The 27549-nt window shown below is 56.9% G+C and overlaps 1 protein-coding gene across 4 annotated transcripts in view; it reads left to right on the top strand.

The window, feature by feature from the left end:
- IGSF9B (immunoglobulin superfamily member 9B) overlaps positions 1-27317 on the top strand; it is a 41116-nt gene extending 13799 nt beyond the window's left edge. The window contains exons 7-20 of one of the 4 annotated variants that reach the window (XM_032202054.1): positions 11-156; positions 2435-2577; positions 4301-4441; positions 5378-5494; positions 7273-7423; positions 7764-7875; positions 10655-10830; positions 11572-11798; positions 11919-12003; positions 13613-13774; positions 14528-14573; positions 15917-17545; positions 26352-26473; positions 26979-27317. In XM_032202054.1, the coding sequence (XP_032057945.1) occupies positions 11-156; positions 2435-2577; positions 4301-4441; positions 5378-5494; positions 7273-7423; positions 7764-7875; positions 10655-10830; positions 11572-11798; positions 11919-12003; positions 13613-13774; positions 14528-14573; positions 15917-17545; positions 26352-26473; positions 26979-27202 (3481 nt within the window). In that variant the 3' untranslated portion in view covers positions 27203-27317. Of the gene's footprint in view, positions 1-10; positions 157-2434; positions 2578-4300; positions 4442-5377; positions 5495-7272; positions 7424-7763; positions 7888-10654; positions 10831-11571; positions 11799-11918; positions 12004-13612; positions 13775-14527; positions 14574-15916; positions 17546-19136; positions 19183-26351; positions 26474-26978 lie in introns of those variants that run through there. The other 3 variants (XM_032202053.1, XM_032202056.1, XM_032202055.1) reach the window with 3 other exon arrangements.
- Positions 27318-27549: the final 232 nt, after the last annotated feature.

Raw genomic sequence — 27549 nt, 5'->3', positions numbered from 1 at the left:
TCTCTCGCAGCGACCTGAAGCTGAGGGTGCGGATCCTGATCGACGGGACGCTGATCATTTTTCGGGTGAAGCCAGAGGATGCTGGAAAATACACCTGCATCCCGAGCAACAGCCTGGGCCGCTCGCCATCCGCCTCCGCCTACCTGACGGTGCAGTGTGAGTGCGGGCAGCGGGGCCAAATCCTGATGGATGAGCTGCTGGATGGGGCTGGGGACACCCGGCTCTGAGCCAGCCCGGAGGTGCTGCCATCCCAGTACGACCCACTGGGGAACTGGGAGGCTTGGGCTGAGGCGGCAGCAGCTTTTGGATCGCTCCGTGCTGGGTGCCACCACCCTGGGCAGAAGGGATTTCTCCCCTTTTAACACGGGTGGGCATCTCGTGGGCGCTCCCAGGGCGCTGTTCCCTTTTCTTGTCCCTGCAAACGCCCCGTCAGGGCTCTTAATATCAAATCCCCGCTTCGTTTCTCGGTATTTGTCATGGGGGCTCGTTGCCGTGACGTGGTTTTCTGCGAATTTGTAGGGCTGCGTGTAATAATTTCAGGCAGTAACTGATCTAAACAAACGGAGGAGAGCGGCGCTGAAAGGAGCGTTTCTTCCCACGCTTGTTCTTTCTGGCTCCCCCTGCTTTAATGGGTAGTGTGCCACCAGCATCCTATGGCATTCGACAGTAATGGTCCAAATTTCTGCCGCCTGCAATTGCAATATTGCTCTGCTGTGAAAGCCCGTAGTGATTTTATTTTATTATGAAGGATAGGCTCGAACAAAGCGGGCTCGGAGCTCGCTTTCTGAAGACCTTTCAGATTGTGACTGTAGATCCACTGCTGGGAGCTGCCTGTTAGAGAAAACCCCTATGTCCACAGGGGCTGGGGCTGGCGGTCCTGCATGATCCCTTAGGGCACAGGAAAAGGGGCAGGATGCAGCTGGGAGGATGGCAGCAGGGTTCTTGCTGACCTTGCAGAGAGCCTCTCTATCCCATTACCTCCTCCCCACCCCTTGATTGCATTTTCCTAAGCCAGTCCCATGCATGCTGCTCCCTAATCTGGGTTATGGGGTCAGTGCTGGGATGCCCCATGGCAGCTGGAGGCTTTGGGGAGCTGTTGGGGTTGCGTTTCCCAGCCGGTGCGCACAGCTTTGGAAACTTGCATGGCTCCCGAGTTTGGGTGCTTTTACCCCAGAAAAACACCAATGAGGGGGGTCTTAATTCAGGTGTCAGGCTTTAATAACCCTGAACATTGTCTTTTTTCCCCTAGCTTTGGGGCAGGCTTTTAGCAAACTGGAGCTGGAATGGTTCTGAGCTCCCTTTTTGGCTGGAGAAGCCACGAGGAATTTTCTCATTGACTTTTATTCGTTCCCATCAGTTGCAGGATGAGATTTCTCTTCCTCTCTGGGTTTTCTCTCGCAGATAGCCCTGCCCTGGTGCAGATGGGATGGGTCTGCACATCCTGGGCCCTGCACCCCTCTGGCACCCATCCTTTCCATCCCAACCCCATAGTTTTACCCTGAGCTTTGCCCCAGCTTGGGGACGCCACACCCAAAAAAACAATTTCCTTCCCCAACGCAGCGTAAGCCCCGTTAGGATTTTCCCGTAACCTTGTGCTGCTGGTGTCTAGACGAGATTTGTAGAAATACTCGCTCTCCTTATTAGAAGTAACTTTTTTTTTTTAAAAAAGCTTCTTATTAAAGAAAGTCTAGGTTCTCTCCAACCCACTCGCATTTAATTAAAAAGCTCTTAGAAGCGCTGTTAATGACACGTTCTAGACTTGAGGATTGCGAGACGTCTTGCTGCGTGGGTGGTGAAACGTGGGGAGGTTAGATACATATTTTAAGCTTTTTTGCATCCTATTTGGAAGGGTGGAGGTGGCTGATTCTTCCACGCAACCCAGCCTCAATTAGGCATGGGCTGCGAGTACAAACAAATAGGAGGGAAGCGGCTCACGCCGGCCTGACCGCGGGTCCCTTCTCGGCCTCGGCTGCTGCCCTTGGTGTGTTTTAGGGCGCTGGGGTTAAAACAGTTTTTGTTTGCTGGGTCGGAGTTGTTTTCCCTGTACCCAGCAGGAGGAACAGAAGCGTTGTCGGCGCCTCGGGAGGCGCCTCCAGGCTTGCCCACAGCGTTTTTTTCCTTCTGGCGAGAGCGTGTTGCGGGGCGGTGTCACTCGGGGTGTGGGAACGGGTGTTTGGTGCTGCCTTTTAAATGAAGCTTTTAATGAAGTGCAGCTCTTAATGAGCTCCAGGTAGGAACCCACAGGGTTCAAGTAAAGCCCCCCAGAAGTGCCAGGTGTTGCAGTAGATGCAAGCCTGAAGATATCAGCTGCTGGGAGATCTGGACTCAGATTTGGGGTTTGGACTCTTGTTGCACGAGCAATATTGATCCTATACAGCCAGGTGTTGGGGGAGACGGGCTCCGTCCTGGTCTTAACCTGGTGCTGCTCCCCCAGATCCTGCCCGCGTGGTGAACATGCCCCCCGTCATCTACGTCCCCATCGGGATCCACGGGTACATCCGCTGCCCCGTGGAGGCAGAGCCCCCGGTCACGCTGGTCAAGTGGAACAAGGACGGGCGGCCCCTGCGCATCGAGAAGGTGAGGGAGCAACAAGGAATGGGGGATGAGGGGAAGGGGTGTCTGTGGTGTCTCTGCCCGAAGTTTTGAGCCCCAACCTTCATATCCAGAGAGGAGAAAGCCCCTGGATGGGCTGACACCGTTTTTTTCCTACCAGAGCAGCCTGATCTGAGTTAATTTAGGTTCCTTTGGGGAGCCCACGGCGCCTGTCTGAACATCCCAGACCTCTACAATGACCTCCCGATGGCCCTGTTTTCTTCCAAGGGCACCTAATGGTTAATAGACCCTTTTAACAAGTCTCTGTCTTCCTATAATCTTGCTTTGATAGTCTCAGCAAGGATATTAGCCATTAAATATTTAAGGAAAACACTCAGTATTTTAATTTTTTTTTTGTTTAAATATTAACGATCTGGAGTTTTCAGTCGGTTTAAGCCTGCTGTCCGTGTGGGTTCCTGGTCGCTGGTGCCTGCAGCTTCTCATCTGGGGTCATCTTGGTGCCACCAGGCTTGGGGTCCCCAGCCCTTGGTCTCCCCAGGGCTCAGGTGGGACGAGTTCCCCTTCCGTGGGGTGCAGAAGAGCCCGAGTGGAGGCTCCTGGTCCCCCCCAGTTTATAAAAGGTGTGAGCTGGGGCTTGGATTGCTCTGGCCAGGGAAAACCTGGCTGTGGCCATGCTTGGGGAGCTGCAGCTCGTCTTTGTTCTCACAAAATGTCCCACCTGCAGCGGCATAATGGCTCCTTTTGTTAATTGGAAGGATGCATTTAAAAAAAATCATTTAAAAAGGAGGGAGTGAAGGAAGAGGGAGATTTTAATGTCTACTCAAGGCATAGAAAGGTGGGAGCAGGCTGCTGTGCTTGCTGCCATGGCATCCCTCCTATGAGGTCCTTGCTGCGTGGCTGCTTGTCTTAGGATGTGGGTTTGTTTTTTTTTTTAAGAGACGGAAGTCTGTGTCACAGGAGGCTTTTTTAATAAACACCAAACAGGAGAGCTTTCAAAGGAAAAAAATCTTCCGTGCCTTTAGGCATGCGTTTTGCAGTAGAGTAGTTCAGCTGGAAGGGACCTACGAAGATCATTGAACCCATCTGTTTTACCTAAGGTATGATGCCGTCATTAAATCTGTTGGGCCCCTTGGAGCCTGGCTGTGTAGAAAGAGGAGAGCATCAGCGAGACAAACCCCTGCGTCAGCGGTGTGTTCGGGGCTGGGAAATCCTTCCTGGGGAGCAGGCACAAGCTGTGCCTTCACCTCCTGCTCACCGCTGCTGACGGGAGCCCGCCGGGTGTTTGGGCTCCGTGGGTGGCATTTGTCTCGCCTGATTTTAGACATCTCCAGAGCTGATGCTGGTGTCGAGGACTAGTCATCCAGGCTGCTTTTGTAGTCCTTGGAGAGAGAGCAGTGCTTCCAGGAAACACGGGTCTGTGCTCAAGCTGAGGCATCTACTCCTGGAAGGGATAAATCACGTCGCGGGGTTTGCCGATGTCTCCTGGTTAACTGGAAAAGAGGCTTAGACCCAAGGCTGAGATGGGGATTTCCTTGCTGTCTGCACTCACACGGGCTGATCTCACCTGCTTTTCCCTGCTCTGTGTTTGAGGAGGTGGCTTGGATGCTGGGAGTGGGACTTCAAAGTGATTTGGGCACCTCCAGGAGATGCCCCAGCCACCCTGGGCTTAGTTTTTGGGGTTGGCCGAAGGAAAAATAAGCGGTGCTGTGAGCAGGACGCTGCAGCTGCCTCCTTCTCCCTGCTGCAGTACTCTGGCTGGAACCTGCTGGAAGATGGGTCGATCCGAATCGAGGAGGCAACCGAAGATGCTCTCGGCACTTACACCTGTGTGCCTTATAACGCCCTGGGTACGATGGGCCAGTCTCCCCCTGCCCGACTGGTACTGAAGGTAACGTGCCTGCCGTGCCAGCATGTGCTGGTGTCCCCGGGGGGCTGCTGGGGTGTGCAGGGTGCTGGGACCCCAAACTGGGTGCTGGGACCCCGGACTGGGTGCTAGGACTCCAAACTGGGTGCTGTGGATGTGAGCATTTCACCAAAACATGCTGCTGTGTGGCTGGGCGAGCCTTCCTGGTCACAGATTATGACTATTTTTAAGATTATTACTATTTTTTTTTTTTTTTAAAGTCTGCCTGCAGTTGTTGCTCATTAATGAGCGTAGGTTAGTGGGGAAGTGCTGGCCCTTGTGTGCCACACCAAAACAAGGTGCTGGCCTGTAGCATCGAGCCTTAGCAGCCCTGCACCAGGAGGGTTTGACGAAGCATCGTTCACATCCCCGGGATGGCCTGTTTGCCAACAAAATGTTCAGGCCTGCTGACCCGGGCTTGGATTTGCAGAGGATTTTAATGAAAAGATGATTTAAGCTGTAGAAAAGCTCCGTGGGCTTTTGCTGCTTTGCTGTAGCCATCGGCGCTGCTGGGGTTAGGAGCTTTGTTCCCTGAACAAAAAGACACGTGTGAGGAGTGTTATTGCTGGGATTCACACGGCAGAGCTCTGCAAACCTCCTCATACATACACGCATCCACCGAGCTGATTAATCAGGCTGATATCTGATGTGGATGTTATTTTTTTTTTTCCTGTTTACCTCCTTAAAATTTAAACGAGGTGGCTGGGTGGCTTTCCAGCAAAAACCTCCCTCCACGTGTGTAATTTTGCGTGCCGTAAAGCCTCGTTAGCACCCGCTTTCTGCACCTCAGCCTTCCCCAAACCACTGATGAATTCGTTTTGGGAGGGTTTGGGGGCATGGAGCTGGTGGCACGAGCTGCTGGGGGGGATGTTGGTGGTGTGGGCTCACGCTCCTTGCCTTTTCCTTTTTCCCTTTGCCCAGGACCCCCCCTATTTCACGGTGCTACCAGGCTGGGAGTACAGACAGGAGGCAGGGAGGGAGCTGTTGATTCCTTGTGCTGCTGCGGGAGACCCCTTTCCCATCATCGCCTGGAGAAAGGTACCCGGCCTGCCAGACAAATCTGCAGTGCCTTTGGCTTTTGGTGAATATTGCAGACAGAGAAGCCACACTCTGTCCCGGTAAGAACAAACTGCAGGTACAGCTGCTTCGCTTTGGGCTGAGCCACTGCCGTCCTGTCCCGCAGGTGGGTGGGGGAGCCCGGCTTGTGGCCACCGAGTTCTTTCCAAAAAACCTTCACAGCAGCATCTGCAAAGCTGAGCGCTGCCCCCGCCCCGGCCCCTTCCTCCTCTTCCTCGCTGGGATGCCCTTATCCTCTTCTCCTCCTCCTCTTGCTGGTGAGGTTGGCACCAGTGATGCTGGTCCTGCAGGAGGGGATGTGCCACTGGGGCATGTCTGAAGGGCTCTGCCCTGGGGCTTGGCTGAGTTTTTGGGAAGGACCTGGACCTGTCAGTGCCTCCTTTGGTGCCCTGTGACTTGGAAGACCATGGGAAGAAGCTGGTTTTACCGTGCTGGACTGGACGTAGTGATTTGAGGATGTTCCTTTAGAGCAGGGTAGGGTGCAGTGTGGTGTCACCAGGACTTTCCACTCCCCTCTTCCCTTTGCTTCCCACCTTTGCTGTGCCTGTAGGAGAGCCACAATGCAGGGCACCTCCCGGGCTCTTTGTCCCGCTGCCAGGATCTTCTCTCCAAGCCTCCTGTCCCCTTCCAGCCCTCCCAGGAGGGCTCCTCAGCACAGGATCCCTGCATCGCCCTGGGGGCACCGTCCCCGTTCCCTGCAGCGTGAGGTTCTCCATCTATTCACAGTTCTACCAGCACAAGGAGGACCGTAGCTTGGGCAGATCTCAAGCGACCTACCTGGAATTTGTTAGCTCTTTTAGTTTTCTTATCGATCTTATTTTTCCTTCCTTCCCCACCCCCTTCTTATTTAGGTTTCTTTCCAACCCCTTTTGTGCTTTTTGGCCCTCCTCCTCACATCACGGCTTTGGGCTTTTCCTCCCTTGGCTTCAGCCAGGGCTGGTTTGGGCTGAGAGGAGTTTCCCAGGGAAAGAAGAGAGCTCCCTGCCAGCCCCCGAGAGCTGACCTCCCTCCTCCTGAAGGACCCCACAAGACCTGGGCTGGGCACCGCTAACCCCCGTGCCCATCCGCTCCGCCTGCACAGGAGCAGGCTGCGTACAGGTGCTGCAGGTCCCCGGAGCCCATCAGTGGGATCCGTGCATGAAAAACAGCAGAAGAGGACTGGGAGCGACGTGGGATTTGCACAGCTTCAGATAATGGGCAGGAACACGAGTTGTTACAAGATCCATCCTTTCCGCTCGGCTTGAGAGCTGCCAGGCACCTTCGTGCACATCAGCTTCCCACATCCCCGGGGTCCCTCCTGCCAAAACCTCTGCCAGGAGCGGTCCTGCCTCTCCTCTGCTGGCTGGGGGCGAGAAGGGACATTGGGACATCTCCTGGGGACAGGCACCCACCTTGGAGGGTGTTCTCTGGGGACAGCTGGTGCGCCGTCCCCAAGCAGCGGTGGCAGTTTCAGCTTTGGATGCTGGAGACTTGAGTTCTTGCGGAGGTCTCGGGGCCCATCCGAGTGCCGTGGGGTTTTTCCACTCGTGTCCGGGTTGTGATCACCAGCCCCCATCCGCATGTCTCTCGCGTTGCCGTGCCGGGTCCTCTCTCAAAATCGGGGAAACCTCGTGGGGAGCGGGGAGCCGAGAGCAGATAGCTGAGATACCGCGTTGCTGCCTCGCCCTGCTCGGCGTGCTGCTGAGTTGTGTTTTTTTTTTTTCCTCTCTTTGCCTCGCTCCCCCTGCTCCTTGCCCAAGGTAGGGAAGCCCAGCAGGAGCAAGCACAACACGCTGCCCGGCGGCACCCTGCAGATCCGCTCCCTCGGCAAGGACGACCATGGCGAGTGGGAGTGCGTCGCCACCAACGTCGTCGCAAGCATTACTGCCAGCACTCACCTTACAGTTGTAGGTACGGGCAGGAGGGGGCCACGGGGCCTTGGGGACAGCTGGTGGCAGGCACTGTGTGCTCCTGGGTTGTCACACATGGGGTAGGGATGCTTCCCGTGATGAGCAATGTCTCCCTTTACCATAATTTACCAGTGGTGCTGCATTCTCTGTTCCTTTATTTTGGCCACCTGCGTGTGTGGCTTAGCAGAAATCCTGCATGAAACAAAGGCTTTCCTATTTCGGAGTCCCCCCTTCGTATCCTGGCTGGAAGCAAATCCCTCCCAGGAGCTGTAGGGCTGCATTAATGCCCGCAATCCCTCCCGTGCCCCTGCTCCTGCTGCAACCCGTCTCTCTCCCCGCAGGCACAAGCCCTCATGCCCCCACCAGTGTGCATGTAGTGGTTGCCATGACCTCTGCCAACGTCTCCTGGGAGCCCGGCTACGACGGTGGATACGAGCAGACTTTCTCAGTTTGGTACGGCCCTCTGTGAGTCATCCCCGCATGCTTTGCTCTCTGCTTCTTTTCCTTCCTAGCCGACCCCAGCTTCCAGCAGCGGGGCCGTGCCGCGGCGGGGGGGGACGGGTGGCGATGGGCGGCGTGCCTGGGCCGTGCCGTGGCGAGGGGTAGAGCCCCCGATGCCCTGGTGCGAGCCCCAGCCCTGAGATGGGAGGGATGGGGAGGGTGGAGGTGGCCCTGGGCTTTTTTCCATTTTTTCCCTGCAGCTTTTTTCCATTTTTTTTTCCCCTTTTTCTGAGTGCAGAGGAGCTGCTGGCGCTGCAGTCCCCTCCAGTGCCTCGGAGACGGGCAGCAGTAGCGCTGTGGGTCTCCCGTGTTCCCTTTCCCTTTTGTGCTAGCCACTACATCTGTCCGCCCCAGCAAATTCTGTTCTGCTTACAAGGGGAGACGCTTTGCATTCATGTTAACTTTGCCTCTGGCGTCTAATTTCAAGATAAACTGTTTATGAAGCTTAGCAGCCACGGAGAGGATGGCAAATGCAATCTTTAGAGAGTGCCTCCTGAAGAAATGTGACTAAGCAGAAACGATCTCTCCCTCCTCTCTGACTCCCCGGGGGCTGCTAAATCCCAGCTGAGCGTGCGAGCAGCCGCCGTGCGGTGCTGGCCAGGAGACCTTGCTCCCTTTAGCTGCTGGTACCCAAAGCAAAGAGGCAAATCCAGCCTTCCCATCTCAGGGAGGGCAAAACGTAGCTGCAGCAAGGTCAGGCTCTTCTCCAGGCTCTGCACTCGTCATCCTTCTCCTCTGAAGGATGTCCTTTGAAATGCGGAGGGGCCGGCGCCTTGCCTTTCACAGGCTGCTGCTGACGTCCTCCTCCGCTTCTTCAGCCTTTCTTCTCGCTCCCTTTCTCTCCTTCCTTTCCTTAATTTGCCCAGATGGGGTCTGCTGATAGAGTGGGGATTGGAGAGATGCCTCCTGTAATGAATTCTGCTCTCTGGGCTGAGGGCAGGCTCAGCGCTCGCACGGTGGGGCCGGATAATTGTGTCGGGAGACAGAGGACAGGAGATGGGAGAAACTGAACGAGCGGAAGAGAAAAATGAGGGAGCGAGTGGGGAGGAGCGCGTGGAGCGGTGCAGACCTCACGTAGCTGCCTCTGAAAGCGTCCTTGGGAAGGACGGATCTGACCTCCCTGCTCCTGAGACGTGCCTCACCTTGGAGGGAGGTGGCAGCTGCTGCTCTCGCCGCCTGCCCAGCTCTCTTTTCTCCAGCCCCCACACAAAAAGAGAGGCAGCCAGGGGCAGGGAAGGGCGTTAGGAAATTTGCAGGGTGCTGGGGGGAGCCCCAGAAGGAGGGAGAGACCCATCTTGTCCTGGCTGTAGGATGGGAGTCCTTGGGCCCAGAGAGCCCAGGAGAGATGGGGATGGGGATGGGGGTGAAGGTGACAGAGCTGCTCCTCACTTGGGTGCTGCTCTCCTGGCTTTATTTTGGTGCTATCTGGAGAGCTGGCTGGCCAGTGGTCACATATTTTCCTCCATGCTGTGGTACAGGATTCTCAAGCAAAGCATTGCTTCACCTCCTGCTTCTGCAGTTGCTGCAAATGCTGTTCCTGCTCCTGACACAGCCAGGGCCACCGGAGCATCCCATCTGTGTGTCCATGCCCCCTCGGCGAGGGCGTTCTCCCCCAGCTGGGGCGCTGAGCATTGCATCCACCATCCGCACTCCCTGCCCGCTGCAGCACCCGGGAGCAGGGCTGCGATGGCATTGGGATTAAATACTGCGGGGTCACCTACCTGGGTGACAGGCAGCCCCCACGAGAGCCGTGGTGATTTTGGGGCTTTCCTGCCCGCAGCTGTTGGGTTTGGTCAAAGCACTCTGCACATGCATGGCTCTCTGCCAGCCTGCTTCTCTCCATAGCTTGCTGCTGCCTCACCTTTTGCTCCCTTTACAGTGGTATTACTCGGCTTTGCTCCGGCTCTTCCTACCCAGTGGGTTTCCCTGGCAGCTCACTGATGGCCGTAGACGTGCCCGCATAACTATGCAGAGCAGGCCTGCTGCAGTAATCTTTCCCAAATCCTCTGCGGACACGACAAAAACCTGCAGATGAGGGCTGGGGCTCGCTGGAGCATCTCTCTAGGACATGCATGGGGTTCGGTGATATTTGCTGTATCACCACAGTGCAGGGGTGCTGCTCTGAGACATGGGGCTCATTCACCAGGGGGCTTCCTATGACTTGGAGGTGGATGCGTGGGATGGTTCTGGGTGCAGAAAAAAGCCCTGAGTTTGTGGGTTAGACCCCTGGCAAAAACGGTAAGTTAGTTAACTGCCTCCTGTGGGATTATGTGTGCAGGGATACAGCTAAGGGGGTGCTGCTTTGCTCTGGCTTGGGAATTGTTGAGGTATAAATGAGAACGGGGACCATCACTTTTGCATCACTTAAAGTGAAAAAATAACCAAATTTGCCCTTTTGCCTTTGGGATCTGATGGAGATAACCCTTAGAGGGGGGCTGCTGGCCGTGCTTTTGTACATGACCCTGCCCTGAGGGCACAGGGGCTACAAGACAGCAGGGAGGGCTGGTAGCAGTGCCATGGCGTGATGGGATGGTGCTCCAGGTCCTCGTGTGCGCTGACCCTGAGCCAGCTCTCGGGTGGCGAGCGTCAGCGCCGCGTCCATGCACATCGCTGCTGCCAAACCAAACCATCTCTCGGGACGGCTCCATTTTCACTCGAGAAGTTAAAGCGGCGTCTTCGTCCTGCCGGTCGGAGGCACCTGGACTGAGGATGCTCCCCTCTCTCTTGGCAGGGTGAAGAGAGCCCAGTTTGGCCCCCACGACTGGCTGTCTCTCCCCGTGCCAGCTGGTTCCAGCTGGCTCCTGGTGGATACCTTGGAACCGGAGACCGCGTACCAGTTCAGCGTCTTGGCTCAAAACAAGCTGGGCACCAGCTCCTTCAGTGAGGTGGTCACTGTGAACACTCTAGGTGGGTCCTCATAAACACATGGGATGGAGGGTGAGGGGGCTTTAGGAGGCCTGCAGAGCAGGGGGGCTTGGTCCTTGCCACGTGTCCTGCCTGCTGGGATGGAGCTGGTGGCTGGCTGCAGTGGTTTCCAGCCACAGAGGTATTTTTTTGGAGCGTCCTGGATGAAACTTGGGGGCTTTGCCAGATGCTCGGGACACCTAAAAGCTTGTTCTGACAGTTCAAAGGAGCCGTGCTGGTCACCTTAGAGATTTTCCTTAGGTTCATCTTGGGTCAGGAGTTATTAACAGAGCACAAAGCCACTTGCGTGCAGCTCAGAGCGGGAGCATCACAAAGGGCCTTGTGCTTGGGTACCTGCCTGGGGGCTGCCTCACAAGTAGGTCGAGGGAGGAGGAAGCTTTGTGATGCTGTGCCCCTTTTTGTAGTCAGAGCATCTTTAGTCCTCCCCTTTTTGGAAAGCTGCCTTTGTGTCTCTGAGACAAGAGCATGTGCTGAGACATGTCCTGACCTGGGAGGAGGGAGCTGCTGCTGTGGTCTGTCTGTGCTGGTGCCAGCATGTGGGAGAGATCCCGGCACGCTGCTGTTGTGCAGGCTCACCTGCACCTTGCAGGAGACCCTGTGCAGGAGCTCCTGCTCTGAAATACAAGGGAGAGATCGTGGCTACCACCCTGGGGAGGAGAGCATCCTCTGGGCTTCCTTTATCCCCACCTCAAAGGCGCCTTGTCCCATCCTCTCTGTCCGCAGCATTCCCTGTAACAACTCCAGAGCCTCTGGTGTTGGTTACCCCACCGAGGTGCCTCACAGCCAACCGGACACAGCAAGGCGTCCTCCTGTCGTGGCTCCCTCCTGCCAACCACAGCTTTCCCATCGACCGCTACATCATGGAGTTCCGCGTCGGGGAGAGGTGGGAGATCTTGGACGATGCCATCCTCGGGACCGAGAGCGAGTTTTTTGCCAAGGACTTGTCCCAGGTGAGCGGGGACCGACCTGACGCCGCTCCAGCAGCGTGCAGGCATCGCACTGCCTGCTGCGGCCCCGGGGAGGTGCTTTTTGGGGTGCCGTCCTTCTGATGGATGTGCTTGGTGTTTCAGGACACTTGGTACGAGTTCCGTGTCCTGGCGGTCATGCAGGATCTCATCAGCGAACCCAGTAACGTTGCTGGCGTGTCCAGCACAGGTAAGGGGTGCTGCTTCCTCCTCCCTCCCTGTGCCTGGTGGCTGTGGAACCATTTCTGCTGTCCGCAGCTGGTGCTGTGCCCGGGTGGTGCACCAGCAGCCATGGGTTGGGAGCACTGGGTTTGTGTTTTTTGCCTGAAAACCCTGGCTGTGAGCTGGGCTGATGGGTGTGGGCTTTGGGTTAGTGTCCCAGCACACAGCTGCTGCCTCTCTGATCGCAGGAAGCCTTCGTTTTGGACTCAGCGCTGGAGATGAGCACTGCAGTGCAGGGGCTGATGCTGGCAGTGCTTTCCACAGCCAAGGGGAGATCTGGGAGGTGGGGGGAGAAGCTGGGGCCCTCCCAGCAGGAATGGAGCAGGGTGCTGAGAGCAGGCGAGGACAACCCCTCGTTTATTCCTTCCCGATGGGTGCGGTGCGGCATCCCTCGGAGCAGAGGGGCAGCTCGGCTCTGTGGGGTGCCCTGAGAACAAAGCGGGGAGCCGGGCGCTGCGCAGCCTAGAAATGGAAATGAAAGGTGCAGAGAGGGAAACGCAGCACTGCAGTGCGGTGTCTGAGAGGGGGGGGAAAAAAAAAAAAACACACACAACAAAACACAGCAGAGCTTTGCAGTAGGAGATGGAGACTCGCTGCAGCGTGTCCCCTGCACCCCGGTGCAGCTCGGAGGAGCGATTTGCAGCCAGGGCCAGGCAGAGCAGGGGATGGCCATGGTAAGGGAAGGTCTGCAGGAGGAGAGGATGCGATGAGCCCTGCTAGTATGGCTTTCCTGGAAAAAAAAACGAGGAGCCGCCCAGCTCGGCTGCGCGCAGGAATGAAGCGGTCTCTCTCTGCCCCCAAGTGGTGCTGGCGCGATGCAGGGAGCCTGCTTGCTGCCTGCAGCCTGCTCGCTGCCCTCCCAGAGCTGCTGCTCTCCTCTTGCACGATGTTTCTGATGGGGTTTGACAGCTCAGGGTGCACGGAGCCAGCTGCAGCCTCAGGGTGTGCGTGTGTCCCGGCCCTCCTGGGCTGCTGTCTGCGGCTGAGCGCCGGTGCTCCCAGCGGACGGATGCGCGCTGACCCCGTGCGGGTGCGTGGCAGGGGCACTGGTGTGTGCAGGATGCGATAACTGCTCCTGTGTCTGCAAATAGAGGCAGCTAAATAGGCTCTGGTCGTGGTTCTGATTCAGTCATGGCCAGTGGAGTGGTGTGGTGAGGGCTTGGAGGGAGGTACCTGGTGCTGCTGCAGCTGCAGTTGGTTATTATAGGAAGGGGAATAACTGTGGGTGTTGTGCAGCTGTGTTCATCCGTGCATAACCGTGCATTTGTGTGCTGTGAGCACTTCTTCCTGATGTGTCCATCACCAGAGACAAAGGGTCCATCTCATGTGAGGTTGCCAAATTACTCAGTGTCAGCCTGCAGCAGTGTTCACAGTTCTCCCCACGTGGGCTCGGTTTAAGGCAGGGTTTCTGCTTCAAGGTTATCCTCAGTACCAGGAGCGAGCGAGTTGCCTTGCGTCAAGACAGCTTTGCCCTTCAGGCTGCAGTTGATCCCCTAGGGAGAAGCAGCAGGCAGGAGCGCGTGCGTGTCTAACACCTGATGGCTGTTGTTTTTTTTTTTTTTTTAATTTTTCCCCAGACGTATTCCCTCAGCCTGACCTGACGGACGAGGGTTTAGCCCGCCCGGTGCTGGCTGGCATCGTTGCCACCATCTGCTTCCTGGCTGCTGCCATCCTCTTCAGCACACTCGCCGCCTGCTTCGTCAACAAGCAACGCAAACGCAAACTCAAGCGCAAGAAAGGTGAGCCCGGCCCCGGCGTGCCTCCCTCCTCCCTCCTGTCTCCTCGTTGTTTCTCTCCTCCTCCTCCTCCCTGGTTGTGTTGTGGTGGTAATGTTCTTCCCTGTCTGTCTCTTCTTCCACCCGTGCGCGTCTTCAGGTGAAGCCCTGACTTCATCCCCCAGCTGTGCCTGAAAGCGCCCGTGGTCGGGAGTGGGAGAGGAAGGGTGGGTGAAGAGGCGGCAGAGAAACCCTAGCCTGGGATGTCCGAGGGCGTGCTTTGGTGTGGTGACAACTCCTAGAGCTTGGGGGCTAGGGCTGGGATGTCCCCTTGGCCGGGGAGGGGACCGTGACCCTCCCCGAGGTCCCCCTGGTGCTGGGCTCTGCCTCGCCTGCACGGGCAGTGCCCGACGGCTGCGCTAGGCTAGAGAAGACCCCATGAAGGAGACTCCGCCGCCCCGCTTCCCTAAAGCTGGGACTGCAGCCGCCTTGCAGGAGCGCCCGGTAGGGAAACCACCACCCGTCCAGGCGGCTGGGGAGCTGGAGAGGGCAGGGGAATGGGCTCCTTCGCCTCTAGCGTGTGAGACTGCGGCCGCAGCACTGATAGGAAACTGTGACGGGAGCCGTGTGTTGTCAGCAACCATTAAAGCACTGGAGCGATGAAACCTTGGCCTCTTGTTGAGTGTCTTCTTTTGTGGTTGTGATGTTGTTTGTCTGTCTCTGTCTTGTTGCGCCTCCTTAGCGTTCTCTTTCTTTCCCCTTTTTATTCTTTTCCAGACCCTCCTCTCTCGATAACCCACTGCAGGAAGAGTTTGGAGTCCCCGTAAGTATCTGTCTTAGATGCGGCACCAGGCTGTGGGTCTTCAAGGTGCCTCTTTCTACAGTTGTTGCAAAGGTCAAATGGAAATGTCTGGCCTTGTTTTATTGCTTCTGGTGGTTTGGTTTTCGTGTTCCCTGAACTCGTGGGAACAGAACGGTTCACAAGAGACAAACAGGCTTTGGAGCAGAAAGCAGCAGGGACAAACACAGCAAACTTTAAGACTTTAAGGGACGACCGGTGGATCTGTACACCTTGACCAGGTGGAAAGGAATTACGCCCGGCTTGAAGTGGCTCCTCAGGAAACGGGCTACTGCTACGTACGGAGTCCTTCATGCAAGCCCAGAGTAGTTTTGAGTTGTGCTGTTTGTTTTTTCTTGGGAAATTCAGACTCTTAACTGCATATCTTGTCATTTCCCATGAAGAATCTCCTGCCAAAGCCTCTTTCCACGTGTGCCCAAAGGCTGTGGATTGTGATGCTGCACTGGCCACAACTCTAAGAGCCTGTCAAAAGCACTTACAGGTACTAAACAGTGGGAACATCTTCCTGATGTGAGTGCAAGAAAGAGTCTGAGGTGTGGACTCCTTATGCTTAGTCTCCTGGACAGCTGCAAAATGTCCCAGTGCTGGTGGATCTTAGTCTTGCTCTTTTCAGTTCGTCCACGGCACTGAAATACCGTGCCCACACCATCTCTGTTGGATCTGCTACCTTTTGCCCTTCAATCCTGTTTGTCCAAGGCTTTCTGACTAGGGATGCTGTTCTGATGTTTGTCTTCCCTTGCCACCTCTGTGTCTTTTGAGGCTCTCAGCCTTAAATTTGAGTACTCAGAATGGGGGAAAAAGTTGATTTAATATCATCTGTCGGCAGCTCCAAGTGAGATGCTGAGGTCTGCAGGAGGGGATGCTTGTCTGCCATCCCTCTGGAGCCCTAGAAATCGGGGAGCACCTCCTCTTGGGGGCTTCCCAGGTGTGGGTAGCTCAGGCGAACGTAGAAAACTTTTGAAGGAGTTGGAAGTGAGCTCTGGATCTGTCTCCCATTCTGATGGGACTGTGGAGCTTGTTGCAAGGCACTGGAGTGAACTGCCTGCCCTAAGGGGGATGGTGTACCCGAGGAGCAGGTATGATGTGTGGTGCTTCTGGCTCCTCTCTTCCACTTGCTTCTTGCAGCCTTTGTTGGAGCTGGGCAAGGCTCTGCCGTCTCGGTAGTCCCCACAAATTTCTTCTAGCAGTTCCTCCTTGGAGAGCCGGTAATGCTTTGTTTTCCGGATCCAGCAGCTCTTCTGGGCGAGAAGGGCTCCTTTCCCCTCGGTGACCGCCCCCTCTCTCGGTTTTTCTCCCCTGTGGTCCAGGTTGTCTTCCGGCAAGGTGAGTCCCGAGAGCATCCGCACGCTCCGTCCCCCCTCCGAGTCCTCCGACGACCAAGGCCCGCAGGCCAAGCGGATGCTGAGCCCCACCAAGGAGAAGGAGCTCTCCCTCTACAAGAAGACCAAGCGGGCCATCAGCAGCAAGAAGTACAGCGTCTCCAAGGCGGAGGCCGAAGCTGAGGCCACCACCCCCATCGAGCTCATCAGCCGCGGGCCGGACGGCCGCTTCGTCATGGACCCGGCCGAGATGGAGCCCTCCCTGAAGACGCGGCGGATCGAGGGCTTCCCCTTCGTGGAGGAGACGGACATGTACCCCGAATTCCGGCAGTCGGACGAGGAGAACGACGACCCCGTCGTCCCCGCCTCCGTCACGGCCCTCAAAGCCCAGCTCACCCCTCTGTCCTCCAGCCAGGAGTCCTACCTTCAGCCACCAGCATACAGCCCCCGGTTCCACCGGGCGCTGGAGGGTCCCGGCGCCCTGCAGCCCACCGGCCAGGCTCGCCCACCGGCCCCCCGGGCTTTCCACCACCAATTTTACGGTTACCTCAGCAGCAGCAGCCCCGGGGAGGTGGACCCGCCGCCCTTCTACATGCCAGAAGTCAGCCCGCTCAGCTCGGTCATGTCCTCCCCGCCTCTGCACCCCGAGGGACCCTTCGGACACCCCACCATCCCCGAGGAGAACGGGGAGAACGCCTCCAACAGCACGCTGCCCCTGGCCCAGACCCCCACGGGGGGCCGGTCCCCCGAGCCCTGGGGCAGGGCTGAGTTCCCCTTCGGCAGCCTGGAGGCGTCCCCCGCGGCGTTCCCCCCCCAGCTCCAGCAGTGCGAGGCGGCCGAGGGCTCCCAGCCCACCGGTTGTCTTCCTCGGGGGCCGCCCCCTTCCTCTCTCCAGGTCGTCCCCGCGTCCTACCCGGGCATCCTGCCCCTGGAGGCACCAAAGAGTTGGACTGGCAAGTCACCCGGCAGGGGCCAACCCTCCGTGCCCCCCACCACCACCAAGTGGCAGGACAAACCTATGCAACCCATGGGATGTCAAGGGCAGCTAAGACATACCAGTCAAGGTATGGGCATACCCGTGTTGCCTTACCACGAACCGTCCGAGCCCGTCGGCCACAGCGGCACAAGCACATTCAGCCTGGACACCAGGTGGTACGAGCCCCAACCCCGACCTCGGCCCAGCCCTCGGCAGGTCAGGAGGGCTGAGCCCAGTTTACATCAGGTGGTGCTACAACCTTCGAGGCTTTCTCCTCTGACCCAAAGCCCCCTCAGCTCCCGCAACAGCTCCCCGGAGCTGACCGCCCGCGCCCGGCCCCGGCCGGGGCTCATCCAGCAGGCGGAGGTGTCGGAGATCACCCTGCAGCCCCCCGCGGCGGTCAGCTTCTCCCGCAAGTCCACGCCGTCGACCGGATCCCCCGCGCCGAGCAGCCGGGGAGAGAGCCCCAGCTACCGACCCGCCACGGCCTTCACCCCCCTGGCCACCGGCTATTCAGGCTCCCAGGGCTCCTCCCTGCCCGCGGACACCATGGATGTTTTCGGAGACATCCCTTCTCCGACGAGGGCTAGCGAGGAGATCCTCAGACCGGAGCCCACATCGACAACGGTAGCCACCTCGGGGTAAGTGCGTGAGACCCCGTGGTCCCCCCCCCCCCCCGCCCAAAAATAACCCTTGCCCCCGGCCCCCTCCCGGCTTTCCTGCCCCACCTCACCCCCCCAGTCCCTCTGCCCCTTCCCCACCATCATCATCCCAACTCGTAGGGTCGCTCTGGGTACGCTGCAGCATCCCTTTTGGAGATGGCGTCCCGCGGGCTTTGCTAGGACGTGGCTCTGAAGAGGCTCGTGCTGCGGGCGCAGGGTGCATGGCCGCTGCCCGAGCCGGCTCGGGGTTAGGCAGGCGGCCTTCCCGGTGCTGCCGGCGCGCTTTCCTCCTCCCCGACCTCTCACGTGGGAACCGGGAGCTCTGTGACTCGGGCTGCGGGCTGTCTGCCAGGCTGGCAAAGACCTGGGCCACCGGGCCCGGCTCCCGGCTCGCCTAGGTAAGTGTCCTGGTGTCACCGGCGGTTGTTTCCTCTTCTAGCTGCTGGCTCTTGGCTTTCTTCGAACGTTAGGGCCGCCGCGCCTTTGTCTTCCTTCTGTTCCTTCCTTCCCGCGGAGTCTAGAGAGCTTTAATGCATGACAGAAACAGCTATAAAAGTCACCGCCCCATCTGCAAAAGGGATGCTGCAGCCCCAGGACGCGGGCAGGGAGAGATCGAGGACTTAGCCCCACCAGCAGCATGTCAGGAGAGGAAAAAAAAAAAACAAACACACAAAACCAAAAACCCCAGCGGAAATCAGGAGGCCGCCGGCACGCTCAGATCCTGCCCTAAAGAGGGATGTGGCTGCACTAGACAGACAGTAGCGGCTGGTTTTCCAGGTACCAGGGTTGCTCCAGGCAAAAGCGTCTTTCTCTCTCTGTATTTCTCCTCTCTCCCTCCGTCTCTTTCACAGCACCCTAGATCCCGTAGCCGTGCTTTCGTTCCATCCTTTCGTCTCGCTTCATTTCGGCTTGTTGTGTTGGGGGGGCCGAACCCCTCGGCTCGCGGTGGAGCCGGGGCACCCAGCCCCATGTGCCGGCGCGGTCGGAGGCGTTCGGAGAAGAGCCGTGTTTTTTTGGGGAGGGGGGAGGCAGCCTTTCACCCCGCAGTGCCCTCCGCATTTCACTCCCACCCTCTGGTACCTGGAAGCGTTATGGCCTTAGGAAATCCCTCCGGCACGGCTGGGGATGGGGTGCGTAGGGTGCAGGAGGGCTCACGGGAGAGGCCGGGGAGGGAGAAGACCTGAAGGAGCCTGAGATGACTTCTGCGTGGCTTTTTTGGGAAGGCAGATCCGTAGCGATGCAGGCACGCACGGTCACGTAGGTCCATGTCTCCACGCAGTCTCAGAGCCAGGGCGCCCCGAGGAGCTCCAGGTGCAGGACAAGTCTGTGTTAGAGCACTGTTGTCCGTGCTTTTATGCAGTGTATCCATTCGCTTCGTCGATTTATTATTTTTGTTCTTTTTCCTTTCTCTTCTGTTTCTTTCCCCCTTTCTTCTCCAGCCTTGTTTCGTTTGTGTTTCAGTTCGGTTTCTTTCCCTCCTTTTTCCTTTGGAGTTGTTGACGTGCTGATGTGTTGCGGAGCTCAGCTCCTTGCGGGTGTTGATAACTGCTTTGTTTTTGATTAATCTCAGCTATCTGGGCAGTGTTGTCGAGACAAGCTTCTCCTCAGCTCAATAGGTAAGGGTGATCCATGTCCGAAAGGATGGTGTGGGCGCTGTGGAGGGTGGCCGGGAGCGGGGCATGAGAGGGGACATGGAAGGGGCTTTTCCAATACCATCTCTTCCTTTAAAGGGGAATAAGGAATTGTCAAACACTAGGCGACACCTCTGGACGCACAGTCTCTGTGGCTTTTGGGTTTCCCCTCTCCCTTTGGGGAGGCAGCGTGGCTGGAGAGCCCGGTGGTGCAGCTGTGTTGGGCGTGGTGATGCTCGCGTGTGTGTGCTGGGGCTCGCCGAGCTGGCATCTGCCCATGGCTGTGGCTTCTTTGGCAGAGGATGATGCTAGGAGGCACCCCTGGATCTGGCAGGGCTGGTGTTGGTGAGGCGTGTGCTGGGACCTGCTTTCTCCAAAGCCTGGAGTCCTGCACCTTGAGCCAGATGAAATAACTTCCTACAGGGCAAGCCAGCTCCTAATGGTGCTCCTGGGCTGCAGCTCCAGAATAAGTCCCCAGTTCTGTTCCAGAAAATGGAGATTTTTGGTTACCTTGGATCTATTTTCTTCTTTCCAAGGTTTATTTATCATAGAAAGTGAGAGAAGCCTTTTTTCAAGGTAGACTTTATGGTTGGCAGCAGTGTACCTACAGTTTGAGGCCGCCGGCGAGGTGTTTCATCATTCCTGTGGCAAATGTAGTTGTAGTGAAAGCCCTCCCTCTCTGAAATGCTCCTTGGAGAAATCTGTAAGACTTCTTCTGACCCAGTTGTAATTAAACAGCCCTAAGCAAATCTGGAAAGATTCTCCCAAGAAAATACCTCTCCGGGGCTCCCCTGGTGGGGCTGGTTTTCTAGAAGGCCACGGGCATCCCTGGAGCAGCACTGGAGCAGTCTGGAGATGGTTTCCTGACCCTATAAGCAGATAACTTTTACATTTTCCCCCTTTTCAATAAATCTGATAAAATCAGGTGGAATAAATCTCATTCCCAACCCAAGAAAGCAGAACACTGACCCATTGCGCTGTCAGCCAGGCTGGTTATAAAAGGAGAGCTGGGATCGCAGATGGGATGGTTTGTGGGGCCTGGCCATGCCCAAGCCTTTTTAGGACTGGTCTTCAAAAACTGAAGCTTGCAGCCTTGGATGGGAAGAGTCAAGGTCCTGGCTGATGCTCCTTGAACACCCTGAGGAGCCTTGCAGGAGTGGAAGGGAGCCCTGTGACAGGGAGGTGAGGTGCCTGGGGAAATGGGGTGGATATTTCCAGGAGAGAGGAATTCTTCCAGCTCACGGAGAGGTTTGTCCTGGGGTGGGGAGAGCAGTGGGGAACAGAAGGCAGGAAGGAGTGTTGGATCATGGTGATGGGAGCAGGTATGGGATGTGTGCTCCATGGAGGAGCCAAAAACCTCTCGGCACAGTAAAACCCTTTAAGGTTTGAGCCTTGCGGTCTCCAAAGCTCTTGAGCGCTTGGCACCTTCTGTTCTCCTCTGGTGATCCCAGAGCAGGGTGTCCGATGCAAAGTTCCTGCTGAGCCTTGTTAAAACCATCGGGGCTGTGCCAAACTTATCGAGAAAGAGAAGCCCTTGTGGCTGTTTTGTGTCGTCTTTATCCCCATGCTTCCCTTAATCCTGGAGACCTGAGCAAATACAGCATCAGCCCGGCCTTGCTCAGCCCCAGCTCATGTCCCCAGTTGTTGAGGTCCCTGCACAGGTCCCAGTTTGCTCCCATCTGAGCTGGTGGGGTTTGGGGAGCAGGGTCCCATCATCCAGCAGGACGCTGGCTGAGGAGCAGCCCTGTGTCCTGCTCGGAGTCACAGGAGCGAGTCCAGAGTCATTATCCAAAAAAAAAAAAAAAAAAGAGAAGCCATAAGGAAAATAAATCTCACTCTAATAAGCGAGGAATCCCGTAAAGAGCCCAGCCAAGTAATTTCTTGATGATTTGGGGTCGTAAAATTTGTCAGTGGATGCAGAGCATGGGGATTTTGTACTAGAGCAGCCAGCTTTCTGTACTGCAGCAATAAAAGCTGAGAGGAGGGGAGGGAGAGGCAGTTTGCGAGCTCGGTGGTGCTGGGAGCAGGAGCTGTTGCACGGTGGCTTTCGCTGGTTGAAGCCTGGGTGGTTTTTATGGACAAACAGGGATAAATAACGCCGTTTGTGGGCTAGCACGAGCACTTTTTCATCTTCTGCTTGGATGCAGCGTGCGGCAACGCATCCCCGAAGAGGCAAGAGGGCGTTGTTGCCTCCCTGCAGAGGGAAACCCAAAAACCACAGACCAGGCACCAAGCCCCCGCGCCCCTCGGCATCGCAGCCTGCTCTGGGTGGTCTCCCCGGCCCCCCCTGGCCGGGGCAGTGCTGCTGACACCGGGAGCTCGCGGGCTCGGGTGCGTCGGAGCCTCGGGTGACGCAGGGACGGCGGCGCCAGGCGTGCGGGAGGAGCAGCAGCCCTCGCTCCCCGCTTGAAAGCAACCAGGTTCCCCTTTAAAGACTGTCCATGTGCTGATCCTCTGCATGTGTTTCATGCCTCCTCCCGCTTGGAGAAGTTGTGAGTCCTCCTGTCTGAGTGCGTTTTTCTTTCCTTTCTTAATTATTATTTCTTTCTTTTCAGTCTCTGTTTTTTTTTTTTTCCTTTATATATTTTCTCACTCCTGTTTTTCATTTATCTTCCTCTCTTCCCCACTTGCTTTCCCCGTGACTATATCCCCATTTTCTCTCTCCGCTCCAGTCCCTTTTTCCCTCGCCCTCTCTCCTCCCTGCTCCTCTCCCGTCAGCATGGTGGAGTCCGTGGTGTAGCCGAGTTGTGCTGTCTGCAGACCTGTAGGAGGGCCCCCCCCTTCTCCGGTGTGCCCCCCGCTCTCACCAGCCCCTTCCACCCTCCGGTGCCGTGGCTGTGCTCTGGGGACAGGGGCTGTGACCGCCGTGTTTCTCCAGCACTGCTCATGCTCAAGGATCTCAAGCGATGCGTGGTGGCGTCCCGGGATGGCACCACCTCAGGGCTGAGGGCGAATTCTCGCTTGCAGGACACCTTGTGGGATCCCACGGGACTCAAGCTCGAGATGGAGCCTCGTGTAGGCAGGTTGGGTGCTTCGCATGAGGAGGATGAAGGGTTGAAGGAGCCTGGCTGGGGCGTGGTGGGCTCTGGTGATGGCCAAGAGGATGCTCTGACGTGTCCAAGCTGTTCCTGGATGTCGCTGTCTTGGCTCAAGGAGAGGAGGAGGCAGGGGACATCACGCACCGTGTCCTTGAATGTCACAGCCTGCTTTTTCTCATGGGTTCCCCCTTGTGGGCTGAAAAGGAGTAGTGATGCTTTCAGGGGCCTTCTTCCTTCATCTTTGCTTTGAATGTGGAAAAAAGTTTGAAGAAGACGTAGCTGAGATATGCGTGGTCGGGGTAACTCTCCCTATAGCCACCTCCTGTCCTGGGGTGCCTGGAGCTCCCTCAGTACCTTCGCAGCCTCTCCAGGACCACATAATTCAGATCCTTTCTCGTTCAGAAGGGCTGTCCTTTGAGGACTTGAGGAAAATGCTGTGCTGGATGTTTCGTGGCATCTCGCAGAAGGCTCAGGAAATTGTTTGTGTTTCTTGAAGCTCCTTTGCTTGGCAATGCACTGAAGTCTCCAGAAGTTCACCCGCCTCCCTCAACCTCTCATCTGTCGGTGGGCAGGATCTCTCACGCACGGGCAGCTGCCCAAAACACCAGCTCTGGGGGCAGGAAGAGGCTTTTGGCTGGGCTCGAAATGAAAATTAATTCGAATGAATCGGAGACCTTTGAAGGAATAAAGGGTGGGTAGAGCAGATAAAATTTGGCTGGTGAGTAGCAGCGCTTCGTCCTCCTCTCCATCTCTTCCTTGCCAGAGGTCAGACAGTATTTATAGTGACACATGGGTTCAGTGCGCTCGCTGTTGATATTTGTGTGCATAAATACAAGCCCAATTAGGGAGAACTAGTGGAAACAAGCTCCAGGCAATTTCCTCTTAATCCCTTGCGTGAATCTGTCTGGTTTTGTCAACATGCCACAGTCACTAGCAGCTCCTTAGAAGAAAAAAGAATGGAAAGAGGGAGAGACTTTTACGTGTGGAGCTCTAGCAATAGAAATAAAGTTGTTTGGGTGGTGGAAGAGGGATGCTGATGGGCAGTGGCAGGATCTCTGAGCTCTCGTGCATCCAGGGCTTGGTGCACGTGAGCTCCGCAGGCACGGGACTGGAGCTGGAGTAGTTGAGGCTGTGACTGACCATGTACTTGCCCAAATGCAACTGGTGTGCGGTTATTTGTGCCCAGTGGGCATAAAATGAAAAAATAAAGCTTGCTATTGAACGTTCCTGCAGGAACTACTGCAGGGATGTCCCATGCTGTTGGCTCTCTGGGTCACTGCGGTCTTTCTCCAGGCCAGCACGTGCCCAGGGTGCAGCACAGCGGCTGGCAGCGTTGGTGCAAGTCAGCAGGGAGAGCCCCAGCAGAGCTGGGAGCTGCTGCTGGCAGCATTTCTTGCTGGAGGCTGCCAGCACGTGGCAGCTGGGGCCTTGGGAAGAACACATTTAAGACACATTTAAGCGCAGCGGCTGTACAAGCTTGTAAATGTCTTTCCTACAAGGGAAGGCTTGCGTGGATCCAGCCGGCGGGACTACCAGCTCGTCTAACGAGGTGCTTCATCTTGGGCTGATGTGCTGCTCAGCTGGGAGCTGGAAGAGAGGATCTCCAGGAGCATCTCATCTACGCCTTGATGTCTCTGTAGCGATGGGAGGCATGAAAGGGGCTTTTCTATACCCCAGTTGTTGGGTTCCCATCACATCTGCCATCCCCAGCTGCTTCGTCAAATTATGCTGCGCTTTCCTTGGTGCTCTCCAAAGCTAATAGCAAGAGGGAGAGGCTTTGTAGCCACGTGCATCTTCAAAAACCAACCCCTTCTGCTCCTCACGGGGGAAAGGAACCCTTGGGAGCTCTCTGCCTGCACCACTCCAGCTGAAGTGTGAGCTGATCCAGCAGCCGCTTGGGATCTTGAATGGAAAGCGTTGCCTTCGAGCCGTGCTCACACCGGTGGTTTGTGGCACACGTGGAGACTCCAGAGGGAAGCCTTCTGCTGGAGAGGCTCCCCCCAAATCCCTGGGGAAATGAGGGCTCCTGTCCTTCTCGGAGGTCACATCACTCCTGGCTCTGGGTTTGCTCTTGCCAATGCATTCATTGGTTTACATAAAAAGCTCGTATAGCCCAAACCTGTTGGTATTTTCAGACAGTGCCCTAGCTGGCATCCTTGCCACAATTCTCATTCGATTCTTACCGCCTTCCTCATCTGCAGCAGCGTCAAAAGGGGAAGGTGGGAGTGCCTTGCTGGTGCTGCTGTCATGGGGCTCCTCGCTGTGTCCTATGCACACTTTTTTCAGCATGCCCTGTGTTTTGAGCCTGTCGTGGTTATTTGCTGCTCCTGCCTTCTTGGACTGGATAATCTGAATTCCTGGAGTGAATAATCCGAAGTGTGATGAAGTGGGAACAGAAGAAAAGCGTCTTGTGTTTGGGTGGATGTCAGCCTGTTGAGAAGGGTTTGCCCTCTAGAAGATGTGGGCTCCTGTTCCTGCTGAGTCGCTCTGTGACTGTGCTGGGGATGTGCCACGTACTCGCTCCTTGCTGGTGGCTGACTTGGAACCTGCCCTGGGGAAGAGCTGAGCTCCAGATTTCTGCTGCCGATAGCTCTGGAGGCATGAGGAGCCCTGCACAGCCTCAGAGGTGCTGGAGGAGGAGACTTGGAGCATGCTGGCTGCGAGCAGGGGATGGGATGAGCTGGTGTCTGAGCCCTGCCACGATCACAGAAGCCTGAAGACCCAGGAGCTGCTCTCATCACTATCTGACAGCTCTGTCTGCGTGGCTGACCTGGTGACAAGGTTTGAGCACTGACCTGCAGTGCCTGGGTTGTTGGACCAGACGTGTGCATCTCCTTCTCTGCAGGGTGGGACAGGGTGAGCGCACGCTTGTCGGAGGCACGCTGCTTCAAATCTCCAGGCTCTCCTCTCTACCTGGCTTCAGGGGGTGGCTTTGTTGCAATGATAGGTACTTTGTGGATGCTCCCCGTGCCATCTCTGGGCACCTTGTGTGCAGGTTGCTCTGACTCAGATTGGCCTGGGGCTTGGCTGCCTTGACTCAGACTTCAGCTTGTGCGGCCTGAGGTGTTTGTGCAACTTGGAGAGACATGAAAGTAAAACTCAGGGGGAAGAGAGGGGGGATGCTGTGATGTGTTATAGATGAGAGCTGGACCAGCTGCTCTCCTAAGGAAAAGGTTTTCTTTTACTGCCCTGCTCTCTACAGCAGTCCTACCTTCCGCTCCTAGGCCAGGGAAAAACAGGTACAGTGCAGGAAAATAGAGCGAGAGCCCTTTGCAAAGGGGAGACCACTTCACCTCGAGCAGGTTCCTGTACAACAGCTACCTGGGGACTAAGTCTGGGAAACTATTGCTTTTAACTACTGACTCTCCCACCAGAGATATTGCTGTGCAAACCCCCTCCTTGTCCCTTGCAATGAAATCTTGTTGCTGTTTTTGTCTCTGAGTCCTGGTGCGCCCTGTCCTGCCGGGCCAGAGCATCCAGCTCCTGGCATCTTGGATTTACAGAGCAGGAGCTCCCGTGCTGCTGTATTCTGTTGTCGCTTCTCCCAGGGACCTGGGAGCGAGGTGCCGACCCCAGCTGTGCCCTTCGTGTCCCTGTCTGTCGTGTGGCCCTGTTTCTTCTTTTCCACGTGAGCGGGGCCAGGCAGGATCCCTGCCTCCGTCCTGTTTGTTGCGCCGGTGTCACCCGCCCTGTGTCGCGCACGGCCCCGGTCTCGGGGCTGTCGTGCTGCTTCTCCGTCTCCCCCTCCCTCTCCATCCTAAGGGGTTTCCCACTGCTTCCCAAAAATGCCTTATCGGACATGGGATCTGCCCCGTCCTTTGTGTCTAGCGGTGCCGGCGTGGCAGGCAGGTGAGCCGGGTGCCGCACTTGGACTTTGTGACGCAGCCGAGCCGGGGGTACGAGGGAGGGGACGGTGGCACACACGTGTGGAGCCTCCCGTCTCCTGCAGCGTGTGCCTGGCATGCCTGGCTGGCCGTGCTGCCTCCTCCCGGGCTTCTCACCTTTTCCTTCTCCATGGCAGAGCTGGCTGGGGTCGACCGCCCCCCGCCTGGGACACCCCACGGTCCGAGCGTGGCCCGGAGCCGCTGACGGCGCGTGTCTGCTTTTCCTTTCTAGAAAACGTCCATCTCCGTCCGGGGACGCTGCTGCACCTGAGAGGCTCGAAGCTCTGAAATACCAGCGGATAAAGAAGCCCAAAAAGTCATCCAAGGGCTCCTCGAAAAACAGAAAACAATCCAGTGAGTGTGAGGACCTCACGGTCCCCAGCAGCGTCCCCTCGGTGCCCCGTGGACAGCTCAGGCTGGTCCCCGCTGGCTCCAGCACTGGGTTGGTCTCTGGGCTCCCTCCTGCCCAGCTCCTGCCTCCCAAATGGATGGCTGCTTGCCCCGTGCACTGTCCTTCCCCTGCTCCAAACCGCATTCCTCTTCCATCCTTTAACATCTACCCATCTCTAGCGGCTTTCTTTAGGATTTTGTGTTCTTTTTCATGCTGCCCAACCTGCTTCTCACGTGGCAGAGCCCCCATCCTGACCTCTCTTCCTCTCTCCGCTCCCCTCGAGGTGACCTTCCCCTTCCTCCCTTGTGAACACCCTTTCTCCTTCCAGCCAAAGTCTCCCCCTTCCCCACCTCTCAGGCAACAGGGTTTGGGGTGGCACAGGGGCGGAGGACCGGAGCCTGATGTAATCTGTTTTGTGGCACACCTGGCACCACTGGCTCTCACCCATCTGCCTCTTCTCCTCCGCAGACGGCTCTGCCTCCCAGGTTCAGCACCTTCCCAGCTCTCAGGTACTGTGGCCTGACGAAGCTGTCTGCCTCCGCAAGAAGAAGAGACACCCTCGTCAGGACCCCTTCGCCCGCCTCTCGGCGCTCAAGGACGACCTCTGCCACCGGCAGCTCCCCGAAGACCAGACAGCCATCCTCAACAGCGTGGACCACGACGACCCCAGCGGGCACGCCACTTTGCTTTAGCCTCGCGCCGGCCCAAGAAGGTTAAAAAAAACAATAATAATAATAATAGGGGTTTGGAGGGAGCTGGAGCCTCGTCTGCGTGCACGCCGGGCCGGGGGGTCATGGCAAGGATGAGCTGGGGGGGACCCTGGGGTGGGCTGGGGTCCAGGGGGGATGCCTGGGGCTGCTCCGATCTGCATCTCCCCCTTACGGCTTCAGTGGGGCGGGCAGGGGGTGTTGCACCTTGGTTTCGGAAAAGATCTCCAGATGTAAAAGGCACAGGCGGAGCTTTTGACATCTGCTTCTGCAGCGTGCGTGTAGGTAGAAATCGTGGAGTTAAGCAGCTGGCCCTGAATCGCTGGAAGAAA

This window comes from Aythya fuligula, chromosome 22, assembly GCF_009819795.1.
Source record: "Aythya fuligula isolate bAytFul2 chromosome 22, bAytFul2.pri, whole genome shotgun sequence".
Classification (NCBI taxonomy): domain Eukaryota; kingdom Metazoa; phylum Chordata; class Aves; order Anseriformes; family Anatidae; genus Aythya; species Aythya fuligula.
Note: the sequence above shows the minus strand (reverse complement) of the source record. Positions and strands in the feature narration are given on the sequence as shown.